The 15,009-nt window shown below is 39.5% G+C and overlaps 1 protein-coding gene across 1 annotated transcript in view; it reads right to left on the bottom strand.

Annotated features, from left to right (window-relative positions):
• Positions 1–15,009, bottom strand: part of COL4A4 (collagen type IV alpha 4 chain) — a 171,457-nt gene that overhangs the window by 66,229 nt on the left and 90,219 nt on the right. The window contains exons 23-25 of the mRNA XM_058437866.1: positions 11,517–11,589; positions 9,853–9,959; positions 7,287–7,470 (exon numbers count right to left, since the gene is read on the bottom strand). Coding sequence (XP_058293849.1) covers positions 7,287–7,470; positions 9,853–9,959; positions 11,517–11,589 — 364 coding nt within the window. The remainder of the gene's footprint in view (positions 1–7,286; positions 7,471–9,852; positions 9,960–11,516; positions 11,590–15,009) is intronic.

Below are 15,009 nucleotides of genomic sequence, written 5' to 3'. Positions count from 1 at the left end.
AGGAATTCTAACCTTGAAACAAAAGCCTGATATGCACCAAAATAGAACATCTTGAAAGTTTAGAACTCACAGGGCCTATAATACAATAACACAATGAAAAGAAAACTATCTGGGTAACAACATGATGAAGAGAACAATACCTCACATCTCAATATTCATGTTGAGTGTAAATGCTCCACTTAAAAGATGGCAAAATGGACAAAAACATGACAATCCAAATATCTGCTGTCTTTAAAAGGCTCACCTAACACAGAAATATTCATATAAACTCAAAGTAAAGGGGCAGGAAAATGTATTCCAGGCAAATAGAAACCAAAAACCAGCAGGGATAGCTATTCCTATATCAGAAAAAAATAGACCTCAAAATAACAACAGCAAAAACAAAAAGACAAAGATGTCACTACATAATGATAAAACAATCAATTCAATGAGAAGATACTACAAGCATAAATTTATATGCACCAAACACTGGAGCTTTTAGATTCATAAAACAGTTACTACTAGACCTAAGAAATGAGATAGACAGCAAAACGATAATAGTGGGAGATTTCAATACACCACTGACAGCACTAGACAGATCTTCATGACAGAAAGTCAACAGAGAAACAATGGATGTAAGTGACACACTAGAGCAAATTAACTTAACAGACATTTACCCAAAATCTGCAAGATACACATTCTTCTCAGAAGCATGGAACATTCTCCAAGATAGACCATATGAAAGGCCACAAAATAAGTCTCAATAAATTTTTTAAAATTGAAATTGTATCAAGTATCTTCTCAGACCACAGTGGAATAAAATTAGAAATCAACTCCAAAAGGAACCCTCAAACTATACAAATACATGGAAATTAAATAATCTGCTCCTGAATGATATCTGGGTTAACAATGAAATCAGGATGGAAATTTAAAAATTATTTGAATTGAATGATAATATTGACACAAGTTATCAAAACCTCTGGAATACAGCGAAAGCAGTGTTAAGAGGAAAGTTTATAGTGCTAAATGCCTACATCAAAAAGTCTGAAAAAGCACAAATTGACAATCTAAAGTCACACCTCAAGGAACTAGAAAAACAAAAGCATACTAAACTTAAAGCTAGAAGAAGAAAAGAAATAACAAAGATCAGAATGAACCAAATGAAATGCAAACCAAAAAAATATGAAAAATTAATGAATAAAAAGCTGGTTAAAAAGCCGGTTCCTTGAAAAAATAAACAAAATCAATAGACCATTAGCTAGATTAAACAAGATAAGAAGAGAGAAGATCCAAATAAGCTCAATTAGAACTGAAACTGGGGTCATTACAACCAACACCACAGAAATACAAAAGACCATTCAAGACTACTATGGATACCTTTATGTACACAAACTAGGAAATCTAGAAGAAATGGACAAATTCCTGGAAACATAAAATCCTACTAGATTATATCAGGAAGAAATAGAAACCTCGAACAAACCAATAACAAGCAGTGAGATTGAATCAGTCATTTTTAAATTCCCAACAAAACAAACCCAGGATCAGATGGATTCACAGCTAAATTCTACTTAGACATTCAAATAAAAGAATTGGTACAAATCCTACTGAAACTATTCCAAATGATTGATAAAGAAGGCATCCTCCCTAAATCATTCTATTAAGCTAGTGTCATCCTGATACCAAAACAGGAAAAGAAACACACACACACACACACACACACACACACAAACTACAGCCCAATTTCCTTGATGAACATAGATGCAAAAATCCTCAACAAAGTACTAGCTAAATGAATTGAACAGCATATCAAAAAGAGAATTCATCATGATCAAGTGGGTTTCATCTCAGGGATGCAGGGATGGTTTAATATATGCAAGTCAATAAATGTGATCCATCACATAAACATAATTAAAAACAAAAACCATATGATCAATAGATGCAGAAAAAGCATTCAACAAAATCCAGCATTCCTTTATGACAAAAACTCTCAACGAACAAGGCATAGATGGGACCTACCTCAAAATAATAAAAACTATATATGACAAACCCATAGATAACATCATATGAATGGAAAAAAGTTGAAAGCATTCCCCCTGATCACAGGAACAAGACAAGGATGCCCACTTTCTTTTTTTTTTTTTTTTTGAGACAGAGTCTCACTGTCGCCCAGGCTGGAGTGCAGTGGCACGATCTCGGCTCACTGCAGGCTCCGCTCCCCAGGGTTCACGCCATTCTCCTGCCTCAGCCTCCCGAGTAGCTGGGACTACAGGCGCCTGCCACCTCGCCCGGCTAATTTTTTGTATTTTTTTTTTTTTTAGTAGAGATGGGGTTTCACTGTGTTAGCCAGGATGGTCTCGATCTCCTGACCTCGTGATCCACCCGCCTCAGCCTCCCAAAGTGCTGGGATTACAAGCGTGAGCCACCGCGCCCGGCCAGGATGCCCACTTTCACCACTTCTATTCAACATGGTTCTGGAAGTACTAACCAGAGCAATTAGGTAAGAGAAATAAATAAACAGCATCAAAATTAGAAAAGAGGAAGTCAAACTATCACTGTTTGCTGATAATATGATTTTACACCTACAAAATCCTAAGGATTCTTCAAAAATACTCTTAGATATGATAAACAAATTCAGTAAAGTCTCAGGTTACAAAATCATTGTACATAAATCAGTAGCATTGCTATACACCAACAACAATCAAGTTGAGAATCAAATTAAGAACTCAATTCCTTTTATAACAGCTGTAAAAACTAAAATAAAATAACTAAAAATATACTTAACCAAAGAGGTGAAAGTTCTCAAAAAGGAGAACTACAAAACACTGTTAAAAGAAATCATAGATGACACAAATGGAAATGCATCCAATGTTTATGGATTGGGATAACTGATATTGTGAAACTGACCATACTGCCAAGAGTAATCTACAGATTCAGTGGAATTCCCATCAAAATATGAACATCATTTTTCATAGAATTAGGAAAAACAATCCTGAATTTCATATTGAACCAAAAAAGAGCCTGAATAAACAAAGCAATCCTAAGCAAAAAGGACAAATCTGGAGACATCATATTACTGAACTTTAAATTATACTACAAGGCTTTAGTTACCAAAACAGCATGGCACTGGTGTAAAAGTAGGCACATAGACCAATGGAACAGCACAGAGAATCCAGAAACAAAGCCAAATATGTACAGCTAACTGATCTTTAACAAAGCATACAAAAACAAAAAATTCGGGGATGGACACCCTATTTAAAAAATGATGCTGGGAAAACTGGCAAGCTACATGTATTAGAAGAATAAAACCAGATTCCTATCTCTCATCTTACACAAAAAGCAACTGAAGATGGTTCAAAGACTTAAATGCAAGACCTGAAACTATCAAAATTCTATAAGACAACATTGGAAAAACTCATATAGATATTGGCCTAGGCAAAAAATTCATGAATAAGACTCCAAAAGCAAATGCAACAAAAACTAAATAAATAAATGGGACCCAATTAAACTAAAAGGCCTCTGCACAGCAAAAGAAATAAGTAAGTGGAGTAAACGGAAACCCACAGAATGGGAGAAGTTATTTGCAAATTATGCATCCAGCAAAGGGCCAGTATCCAGAATCTACAAAGAACTCAAACAAATCACCAAGAAAAAAACAAATAATCTCATTAAAAAGTGGGAAAAGGACATGAATAGACATTTCTCAAAGGAAGATATACAAATGGCCAACAAACATATGAAAAATGCTCAACATCACTAATCATTAGGGAAATGCCAATTAAAACTGCAATGAGATATCACCTTACTCCTGCAAAAAATGGCCATTATTTAAAGACAAAAAACAATAGATATTGGCATGGATGTGGAGAAAAGGAACACTTATACAACGCTGGTGGAAATGTAAATTAGTATAACCTCTGTAGTAAACAAGTGTGGAGATTCTCTAGAGATAAAAGTAGATCCACCATTCGACCCAGCAATCCCACTACTGGGTATCCACCCAAAGGAAGAGAAGTCATTATATGAAAAAGACACTTGCACATGTGTGTTTATAGCAGCACAATTTACAATTGCAAAGTTGTGGCACCAATCTAAGTGCCTATTGACTAATGAGTGGATAAAGAAAATGTGGTATACAAAAAACATGGAATACCACTCAGCCATTAAAAGGAACAAAGCAATGGCTTTTACAGCAACTTAGATGGAGCTGGAGGCCATAATTCTAAGTGAAGTAACACAGGAGTGGAAAACCAAAAACCCTATGTTCTCACTTATGAGTGGGAGGTAAGTGATGAGTATGCAAAGGCATAAGAGAGATATAAGGGACTTCAGAGATTCAGAAAAGGGAGGATGCCCCAAGACTAAACCAGGAAGAATTCAAATCTGGTTTATTTGGTTATTCAAATAGACCAATAACAAGTTCTGAAATTGAGGCAGTAATTAATAGCCTACCAACCACGACCAGATGGATTCACAGCCAAAGTTTACCAGAGGTACAAAGAGGAGCTGATACCATTTCTTCTGAAACTATTCCAAACAACAGAAAAATAAGAACTCCTCCCTAACTCATTTTATGAGGCCAGCATCATCCTGATACCAAAACCTGGCAGACACACAACAACAACAAAAATTTTCAGGCTAATATCCCTGATGAAACTCTATGCAAAAACCCTCAATAAAATACTGGCAAATGGAATCCAGCAGCACATCAAAAAGCATATCCACCGCGATCAAGTCTGGGATGCAAGGCTGGTTCAACATATGCAAATCAATAAATGTAATTCATCACATAAACAGAACCAATGACAAAAACCACACGATTATTTTAACAGAGGCAGAAAAGGCCTTCAATAAAATTCCACATCCCTTCCTGAAAAAACTCTCAATAAACTAGTTATTGATGGAACATATCTCAAAATAACAAGAGCTATTTATGACAAACCCACAGGCAATATCATACTGAATTTGCAAAACCTGGAAGCATTCCCTTTGAAAACCAGCACAAGACAAGCATGCCCTCTCTCACCACTCCTATTCAACATAGTATTGGAAGTTCTGGCCAGGGCAATCAGGCAACAGAAAGAAATAAAGCGCATTCAAATAGGAAGAGAGGAAGTGAAATTGTCTGTTTGCAGATGACATGATCGTATATTTAGAAAATCCCATCGTCTCATCCCAAAAACTCCTTAAGCTGATAAGCAACTTCAGCAAAGTCTCAGGATACAAAATCAATGTGCAAAATTCACAAGCATTCCTATACACCAACAATCGGCAAGCAGAGAGCCAAATCATGAGTGAACTCCCATTCACAATTGCTACAAAGAGAAAAAAATACCTAGGAATACAACTTACAAGGGATATGAAGGACATCTTCAAGGAGAACTACAAACCACTGCTCAAAGAAATAAGAGAGGACACAAACAAATGGAAAAACATTATATGCTCATGGATAGGAAGAATCAATATTATGAAGATGGCCATACTGCCCAAAGTAATTTATAGATTCAATGCTATTTCCATCAAGCTATCATTGACTTTCTTCACAGAATTAGAAAAAAAAATTACTTTAAATTTCATATGGAACCAAAAAAGAGCCCATATAGCCAAGACAATCCTAAGCAAAAAGAACAAAGCTGGAAGGATCAAGCTACCTGACTTCAAACTATACTACAAGGCTATAGTAACCAAAACAGCATGGTGCTGGTACCAAAGCAGATATACAGACCAATGGAACAGAACAGATACCTCAGAAATAACACCACACATCTACAACCACCTGCTTTTTGACAAACCTGATAAAAACAAGCAATGGGGAAAGGAGTCCTTTCCCCATTTAATTATTTAATTAATGGTGCTGGGAAAACTGGCTAGCCATATGCAGAAGGCAGAAACTGGACCCCTTCCTTACATCTTATACAAAAATTAACCCAAGATGGATTAAAGACTTAAATGTAAAACCCAAAACCATAAAAACCCTAGAAGAAAACCTAGGCAATTATCATTCAGGACTTAGGCATGGGCAAAGACTTCATGACTAAAACATCAAAAGCAATTGCAACAGAAGCCAAATTGACAAATAGGATCTAATCAAACTAAAGAGCTTCTGCACAACAAAAGAAACTATCATCAGAGTGAACAGACAACCTACAGAATGGGAGAAAATTTTTGCAATCTACCCAACTGACAAAGGTCTAATATCCAGAATATACAAGGAACTTAAACAAATTTACAAGAAAAAAACATCCCCTTCAAAAAGTGGGTGAAGGATATGAACAGACACTTCTTAAAAGAAGACATTTATGTGGCCAACAAACGTGAAAAAAAGCTCTTCATCAGTGGTCATTAGAGAAATGCAAATCAAAACTACAATAAGATACCATCTCATGGCAGTTAGAATAGAGATTATTAAAAAGTCAGGAAACAACAGATGCTGGAGAGGATGTGGAGAAATAGGAACACTTTTACACTGTTGGTAGGAGTGTAAATTAGTTCAACCATGGTGAGAGGATCCTCAAGGATCTAGAACCAGAAATGCCATTTGACCCAGCAATCCCATTACTAGGTATACACCCAAAGGATTATAAATCATTCTACTCTAAAGACACACGTAAACGTATGTTTATTGCAGCACTATTTACAATAGCAAAGACTTGGAACCAACCCAAAGGCCCATCAATGATAGACTGGATAAAGAAAATGTGGCACATCTACACCATGGTATACTATGCACCCATAAAAAAAGAATGAGAACATTTTCTTTTGCAGGGATGTGGATGAAGCTGAAAGCCATCATTCTCAGTACACTAACAAAGCAACAGAAAACCAAACACCACATGTTCTCACTCATAAGTGGGAGCTGAACAATGAGAACACATGGACACAGGGAGGGGAATATCACATACCGAGACCTGTCAGGGGGTCGGGGGTAAGAGGAGGGAGAGCATTAGGACAAATACCTTAATGCATGTGGGGCTTAAAACCTAGATGATGGGTTGATAGATGCAGCAAACCACCATGGCACATGTATACCTATGTAACAAACCTGCTCATTCTGCATATATATCCCAGAACTTAAAGCAAAATTTAAAAAAGAAAAAGAAAAACACTTGAATACTGAAAAAAAAAAAGAAGGGTGAGGGAGGAAGAGGGTCTAGGGATACAAAAAACTACACATTAGGTAAAATGTACACTACTCGGGTGATAGGCACACTAAAATCTCAGAATTCACCACTAATAATTCTTCCATGTAAGAAAAAAAAAACACTTGTACCCCAAAGCTATTGAAATAAACAAAAATTTTTAAAAATTACCTTTCTGACCCTTCAAGCCATCAGGGCCCCTCACACCTGGGCGGCCTGGAACTCCTGGGTGGCCTCGCTCTCCTGGTGGACCAGGAAATCCCAGTCCTGGGGGTCCCACAGGTCCTGCTTTGCCCGGGGGGCCCAGAAGTCCAGGAAATCCTCTACCACCTGGGGTCGCATCTTCATGATCCCCCTGGGAATGTTATGTCATGAGTCAATTACCAACCACTGAAAGTCCATGAACTCAAAGCAGTCATTGTAGGTTACAGAAACACATGCAAAAGTCCATAATTTCAGGAGACAGTTACTCTTAAGCAAATGTAATTTTAAAATAAATAACTTAGATACTTCTTAATATTTTAAATATATATATATATATAGAAATGGAGTCTCTCTCTGTCACCCAGGCTGGTATGCAGTGGTGCTATCTCGGCTCACTGTAGCCTCCGCCTCCCGGGTTCAAGCGATTCTCCTGCCTCAGCCTCCTGAGTAGCTGGGATTACAGGCACCCACCAGCTCACCTGGCTAATTTTTGTATTTTTAGTAGAGACTGAGTTTCACCATGTTGGCCAGGCTGGTCTCGAACCCCTGACCTCAAGTGATCCACCTGCCTCAGCCTCCCAAAGTGCAGGGATTACAGGCGTCAGCCACTGCGCCTGGCCAATATACACATTTTACATCTTTATATACATATATATAATATAAGCATGTGTGTTATGCCTCAAATACTGGAAACAACGTGTGTGATATGCCTTAAATACAGAATAAGAGATTTATGTCAAACCATTCTCTAATATCATATGTGACAGAATATAGAAATAAGTAGATCAAGGGAGGTGGTGGGATTACAAATCAAATACATTCTTACGTATTCTCTTGAGAAGATACATAGATAGACTCCATCATCCTCCATCCCTATGGGTAAAAGCCTAGCAAGTCCTTTCTCCTACTGCATGAGAATTTGACTTTTGGTTAACTCCCTGGTTCTGTTCCTCTGATAAAAATTAGACTGTCAACTACCTTCCTAGGCAGTATTGCTTATAGTAAAATCAATCCCCAGTTGCAAAATTTGCATCTGGTCTGGAAGAACTGTGGGGAGCCTGCATCAAGGGTTCCCTCACTGGCAATCCCTGGTGGGGTCCTCAAAAGCTGTGCAGTGGATAACAGCTCCCATGGGGAATGAGGCTTTCAAGTCAGGGCTGCCTCCATGCCCACCATATGTGGGTCTCATCCCTTCTTGCACCCCGCCTGACTGAACAGCTGCAAGGACTCTCAAATGCAAGGAATATCTTACACTGTCCTGCTGGCATTTTGAGTGACCTTTTATCCTCCTACATGACCTGGTCTCAAATGTGGTCTACAATAGTCTTATAGATCTGGATTGTTTCAATGAATCTAGGAAGACCTCAGCAAATGTTGATATTCCTCTCCAAGTTTGATCTATCTAGACACTGTTTTTTCACAATTAGATGAGTACATTATGACAATGTCCACTCAGTGACAACGATTTCTAAGTAGTTCCTTAAGGGGAAGAATGAATTAAGCAGAGATTAGCAAGCCTAAAGCAGAGATCATTCACATACTTGTGACCAGGAGAAAGGTCAGAAAGCTATAAACACCATCTAAGCCAATTTCCAGGCTTCTCTCTCTTATTCACTTGGATTCTGTCTGAAGGGTTTCCTGTAGAATCAGGACATGGTCTTTCCCTGCTGAAACACTCTCAGTGGCTTCCCATTATATATGGCAGGCAGCACAGGTTGGTGGAAATAGCATGCACTTTGAAATAAGACAGACAAGTTTTCACTCCTATTTTGCCTATTTGACAGATGGGCAGCCTTGAATATCAGATGCTAAGCCTCCATTTTCTTACTGTAAAATTGGAAAGGTATTGCTTTTCAGAAGACTGCTGTTTTGAGGAAACCATCTAGCCTGGTTTCTGTGATATTGTAAGCATTCAGAAATACTGTATATATTTAAGACATTTTAAGTTCCTAAGCATTGGATCGTCTCATCCTCTTCTTTTATGACGTTCATTACAATTACCTACACATGGAATCCACCCAAAGCGTGTCTGAAAAATGCAGCAACATCCTTTATCAGTGAGATTTTCCATCAGCCAATGCCTTGACTCTGTGGGTTTGCACGAGTTCACCCTTTCATGCTCACTACTTCCCCCATGTGCATCTTCTCCAGGAAACAGAATTGATGCTAAACATCGGGACTTGAGCTCCATCCTGCACCCCACAGTGTCAACTGAATACACCGAAAATCAGTGGAGCCCTTCTAAGATACAAGTTTGTCAGAAGAAAATAAACACCACAAGAATGATATAAAGACCAAGGACCAAAAGTCTTGCTAGGACTGAACTGCCACTGAGGATTTTAGACCATCTCCAATGATACTATACCTTTTATAACAATCATCTTTCCGTGTCAGGGTGCCAAAGGTGACTCTAATTTATAGTATGTTGACATTTTACTGAATTTCAGCTTGGCAAATAGAGAACGGGGAAATAGTTGCTTGTATGACTATATAAGAAAGTGAAATTCTATAGCAAGAGAAGAATTCTACATACTGGGGGTCCTGGATCCCCTTTTTCTCCAGCATGTCCATCCCGACCATGTGATCCTGGCTGCCCTGGAAATCCTGGGGGCCCATCAGGACCTCTTTCTCCTTTGTGCCCTGAGAATAGAGGTCAAAAGATAGTCAAGTTCTTATCAGCAGGGGGTAAAGTAGGATAGAGAGGACAAAAAATAAAGAAAATGACCTTGATTCTGGGTTGGTAGTTTCCTGTGTATCTCAATTGCCCAAGCCACATAAAACATGCCAAAGCCAGAGGGGAGAATGACAATTGCTAGAACCATTGAATCTCTTTACTTGGGAAAAGCTCCTTTTCCCATTCCAACAAGGAGCTGGTGTGTGAAGGTGCCAATCACAGAATCTTCCCCTACCTGTGATGCCAAGCACAGCACTCTATCCCTGGCCATGGGAAAGGGGGAATGGTCTGAGGTTGGGTACTTGCCCTAAGCTCATCAGTCCTTTCTGAAATTATTTTTCTATTTGGAGCTGACAAAGCAGGGCTCTCTTCATCTCTGGATGTAGGAACTTGGAGCTGCCTGGGGTTACAAAAATCAGTCTGATGGGAGAAAATACAGATGGTACAATGTGAGATGAAAGATGCAGGGGGAGCCTCTTGATGCCACTGGAGGCCCGGATCTGGTTGTCCCAATGCCAACCTGCGATGGTTAATATTAAGTGTCAACTTGATTGGAATGAAGGATGCCTACATAGCTGGTAAAGGGTTGTTGCTGGGTGTGTCTGTGAGGGTGTTGCCAGAGGAGATTAACATTTGAGTCAGTGGACTGCGACAGGAAGACCTACTCCCAGTGTGAGTAGGCACCATCCAGTGAGCTGCCAGCACAGCTGGAACAAAGCAGGTGGAAGAAGCTGCTTGCTGAGTCTTCTGGCTTTCATCTTTCTCCTGTGCTGAATGCTTCCTGCCCTTGGACATCATTCTCCAGGTTCTTCAGCCTTTGGACTCTTAAACTTACACCAGTGGTTTGCTAGGGCTCTTGTGCCTTCAGCCACAGACTGAGGACCGCACTGTTAGCCAAAAGCCTTCCCTACTTTTAAGGCTTTTGGACTCAAAAGTAGGAAAGCCACTGCTTTTGGGGCTGAGCCACTACTGGCTTCCTGGCTCCTCAGCTTGCAGACAGCTTGTAGTGGGGTTTCACCTTGCAATCATATGAGTCAATTCTCCTTAATAAACTCCTTTTCATATATACATATATCCTATTAGTTCTGTCCCTGGGGAACTCTTACTAATAAAAAACCCTACCTTTTAATATTTCACATTTTGTTTAGGTCAATAAATTAAAAAAACGATTTCAAGCTGGGCTTCTTTCATTTACAACTAAAATATTATTGACTAATATAGAATACTGTAATGCAGTGAATAAACACCAGCCAAGCCAAACGAGGGCTTGAGTTAAACCCAAGTTCACCATAATGAAGATGTGACTGCGTGGCTAAAGGAATATTTATGTTTTCAAATAAGAGACAGGGGATTTGGCTCAACATTCATACAACCTTATGAAGGGCAGGAAGTATTTTTTAAGTAACCTCAACCATCCTAAATTGTATAGAATTGATCTATGGTCACAGGGGAAATTACTGCAAGAGGAGGGTCTATACATCATTCATAAAATGGCAGGGAGTTAAGTGATTGATTATGCTCACCTTTAACTCTTGATACAGCCGTGTCACCCTTCGCCCCTTTGTTGCCAGGTGGTCCGGAGTCACCATGCTTTCCCTTGGTGAAAAATAAGAGCAACAAATTAGATTAATTGTGATGGGTCAACAGTTACATCTGTACATATTGAATCTCTCTCTTCTTCCCTCCTAAATCTCTTGTTAAAGATTCTAGCTTGGCATTCTTGGTCTCTTCCACTTTCCTGCCTTCCAAGGTAGTCCTATCTTGCAAAACTGGGGCTCTTAAACTACATGTAAAATGTAAAAGCTGGTGAAATCTGAATAAGGTCTGTACCTGAGTTAAGAGGACTGTATCAATGACCATTTCCTGGTTTTGACAGTGTACTGTGGTTATGTAAATATGGTTATGTGTGTGTATCATTGGGGAAGCTGGGGGAAGCATACATGGGAACTTTATGACTGTGCAACATCTTGTGAGTCAACTACCTCAAATTAAAATTTATAATTAATTTTTGTAATTATCATGGGCTTTGTAATGTGAAATGGAGAGGAAAGAAGAGAGTGGGATAACCACAAGAGCTGCCACCAGAGATGAAAGTAGAGGTTTAGGGATAAGTTTGTGATGAAAAAGGCATAGAAGTGATGTGCTGCTAAGGAAAGTTGATGGGCAGGAGAAGAGGAATTAAGAACCTTTTCTGAAGCTAATATATTTATTCTGTATAGCAGGTAAATAGCTAATTTTGGCTGACATGCTCATGATCTCTTAACCACAACATTGCTCAAAAACTAAATAATTCGAGTCATACTTTTTAAGTGTTACATATTACTGAATATCAAACCATGTCAAAAATATGGGAACCTGGCTGGGCGCAGTGGCTCACATCTATAATCCCAGCACTTTGAGAGGCCAAGGAAGGCGGATCACTTGAGGCCAAGAGTTCGAGAGTAGCCTGGCCAACATGATGAAACCCCGTCCCTACTAAAAATACAAAAATTAGCTGGACGTGATGGTGCACACCTGTAGTCATAGCTACTTGGGAGGCTGAGGCATAAGAATCACTTGAACCCAGGAGGCGGAGGTTGCAGTGAGCTGAGATCGTGCCACTGTACTCCAGTCTGGGTGACAGAGCAAGACTCTGTGTCAAAATATATATATATGAACCTATTGTCAGTATATTAGGGTGGCCAAGCACCATTTCAAATACCATTATAGAAACACCATACAGAGCCCAAGGTTACTTACATAGTGATATCAATAATCAAAAAACCACAGCAAAGAAATTGGAGGGAGGTAAAAATGACTGAGCAAGCCGGTTGCTTTTCTCACACAGATGCCACTACCTTGTCATATTTTCTTTTTATTTATTTTCTTTTTTTGAGACAGGGTCTCACTTCATTTCCCAGGCTGCAGTGCAGTGGTGCAATCATAACTCACTGTAGCCTCAAACCTCTGGGCTCAAGCGATCCTCCTACCTCAGCCTCTCGGGTAGCTAGAACTGCAGGTGCATGCCACCATGCCTGGCTAATTGGATTTTACTTTTTTGTGTGTAGAGATGGGGTCTTGCTGTATTGCCCAGGCTGGTCTCAAACTCCTAGCCTTAAGGGATCCTGCTGCCTCTGAAAGTGCTGAGACTACAGGAGTAAGCCACCACACCTGGTCTTGTCTTATTTTCACACAATCTAACAATGTGTTCAAATAAGCTTAACTATCTTTTTTTAACTGCCTGTACTAATTTACAAGCTGAGAGCTATAGAGGGGAGGAGAGTACAAGTAGAGATGGGCACAGTGGCATCAGCAATCATCAGGCAGTAACAGTGAAGAGGAGGCCAAAAATGCAAACAACAGGCATAAAAACTCAAATGGACAAAAGGGTTGGAAGCCATTTCATGCAGAGAAAAAAAATATGTCCACACATAACTCAATATCTCTGGTATCACTCTAGTATAGCATCCTGTTTGTAGCAATGTCTGTGAACGATCAAAAAGGTGGGTAGAACTACTTTCTTAGTATAAATCAATACATTAGAAAGAATTAGAAATCATAAAGTACTAATGTAGGTTGAGTTTTCTTTTATTCTTACTTTTACTATATATGCTAGTCATAAGTAGCAATGGGGCCTGGCCAAAGTGTATGTCATATGGTATCCTGCCCAAGAAATGGATAAAGAAAATGCCCTTCTGATGAATAAATTATCAGGACAGAAAACTGTTCACATTGCATTTGGACCAATTTCTTTCCAGAAAGAGAAAAAGTGGAATGCTTAATAAATCAGACTTTGGTACTTTGGAAGAATGAACCCACCCCAGGAGTCTGCACAGTTTATTACTCAGCACACTGGAGACTTCGAATGTATGAGGAATTGCTCTAATGCTCTGTAGGTGTCAAATTTTAAGTACTAGAGTAGATCATAGACTTATTTGAGCTAGTAAGGAAAACTGTTACTGGATTTCATTAAAGAAACATTTACTGAAAACATTACTGAACCATTACTAAACCATTGTTTAGTAAATGTTACTAAACATTACTAAAACCATTACTGTAGTTTTCTTTGAAAACTACAAAGAACCAGGCATTACTCTGAGTACTGAGAATATGGCAGTTAACTAGTGAAATAAATGTGTAACCTAAGAGATTCCTGGGGCAAAGGTTGTCAGCAGCTTCAGATAGAGAGCTACTTTTTACAATCTTAAGACCTCAGATCACCAAACACTTGTGTTACTCTAGTGACAGAAGCCCAGCAGCAACAAAAACTCCTCTCCGGGCTGGGCGCGGTGGCTCATGTCTGTAATCCCAGCACTTTGGGAGGCTGAAGTGGGAGGATCACCTGAGGTCAGGAGTTCGAGACCAGCCTGACCAAAAAGGTGAAACCCTGTCTCTACTAAAAATACAAAATTAGCTGGGTGTGGTGGCACATGCCTGTAGTCCCAGCTACTCGAGAGGCTGAGGCAGCAGAATCGCCTGAACCCGGGAGGCAGAGGTTGCAGTGAGCTGAGATTGCACCATTGCACTCCAGCCTGGGCGACAAGAGTGAAATTCCACCATAAAAAAAAAAAAAAAAAAAAAAAAGCAAAACAAAACAAAAAAACACTTCCTCTCTGCCAGGCATATCCTAGTTGTTCAGTTTAGATAACGGACATCAACTGCAGATGCCTACAGGGGTAGCGTCTGCCCAGTCCAAGGGGAACAGGTGGGTAGGCATGGGGGGAATCAGCCCACAGCCACAGCAGCAGTGGGAACGCAATAACCTTGTGTTCATAAACTTCTAATATCTCAGGAGAAGCCACAAACCTCACATTAATAATTCAAAAACAAACACCATGAGGACACAACCAAACATTCCAGCAGGTCAGAAATAGCCCACATATTAGTCCATTTTTGTGTCCCTATAAAGAAATACCTGAGGCCGGGTAATTTATAAAGAAAAGGGGCTCATGGTTCTGCAGGCTGTACAAGCCTGGCATCAGCATCTGCTCAGCTTCTGGTAAGCTCTCAGGAAGCTTCCAATCATGGCGGAAGTTG

This window comes from Hylobates moloch, unplaced genomic scaffold (genome assembly GCF_009828535.3).
Source record: "Hylobates moloch isolate HMO894 unplaced genomic scaffold, HMol_V3 SCAFFOLD_1, whole genome shotgun sequence".
In the NCBI taxonomy this organism is placed as follows: Eukaryota; Metazoa; Chordata; class Mammalia; order Primates; family Hylobatidae; genus Hylobates; species Hylobates moloch.
The sequence above is the reverse complement of the archived record's forward strand: the minus strand, read 5'-3'. Positions and strand labels throughout refer to the sequence as shown.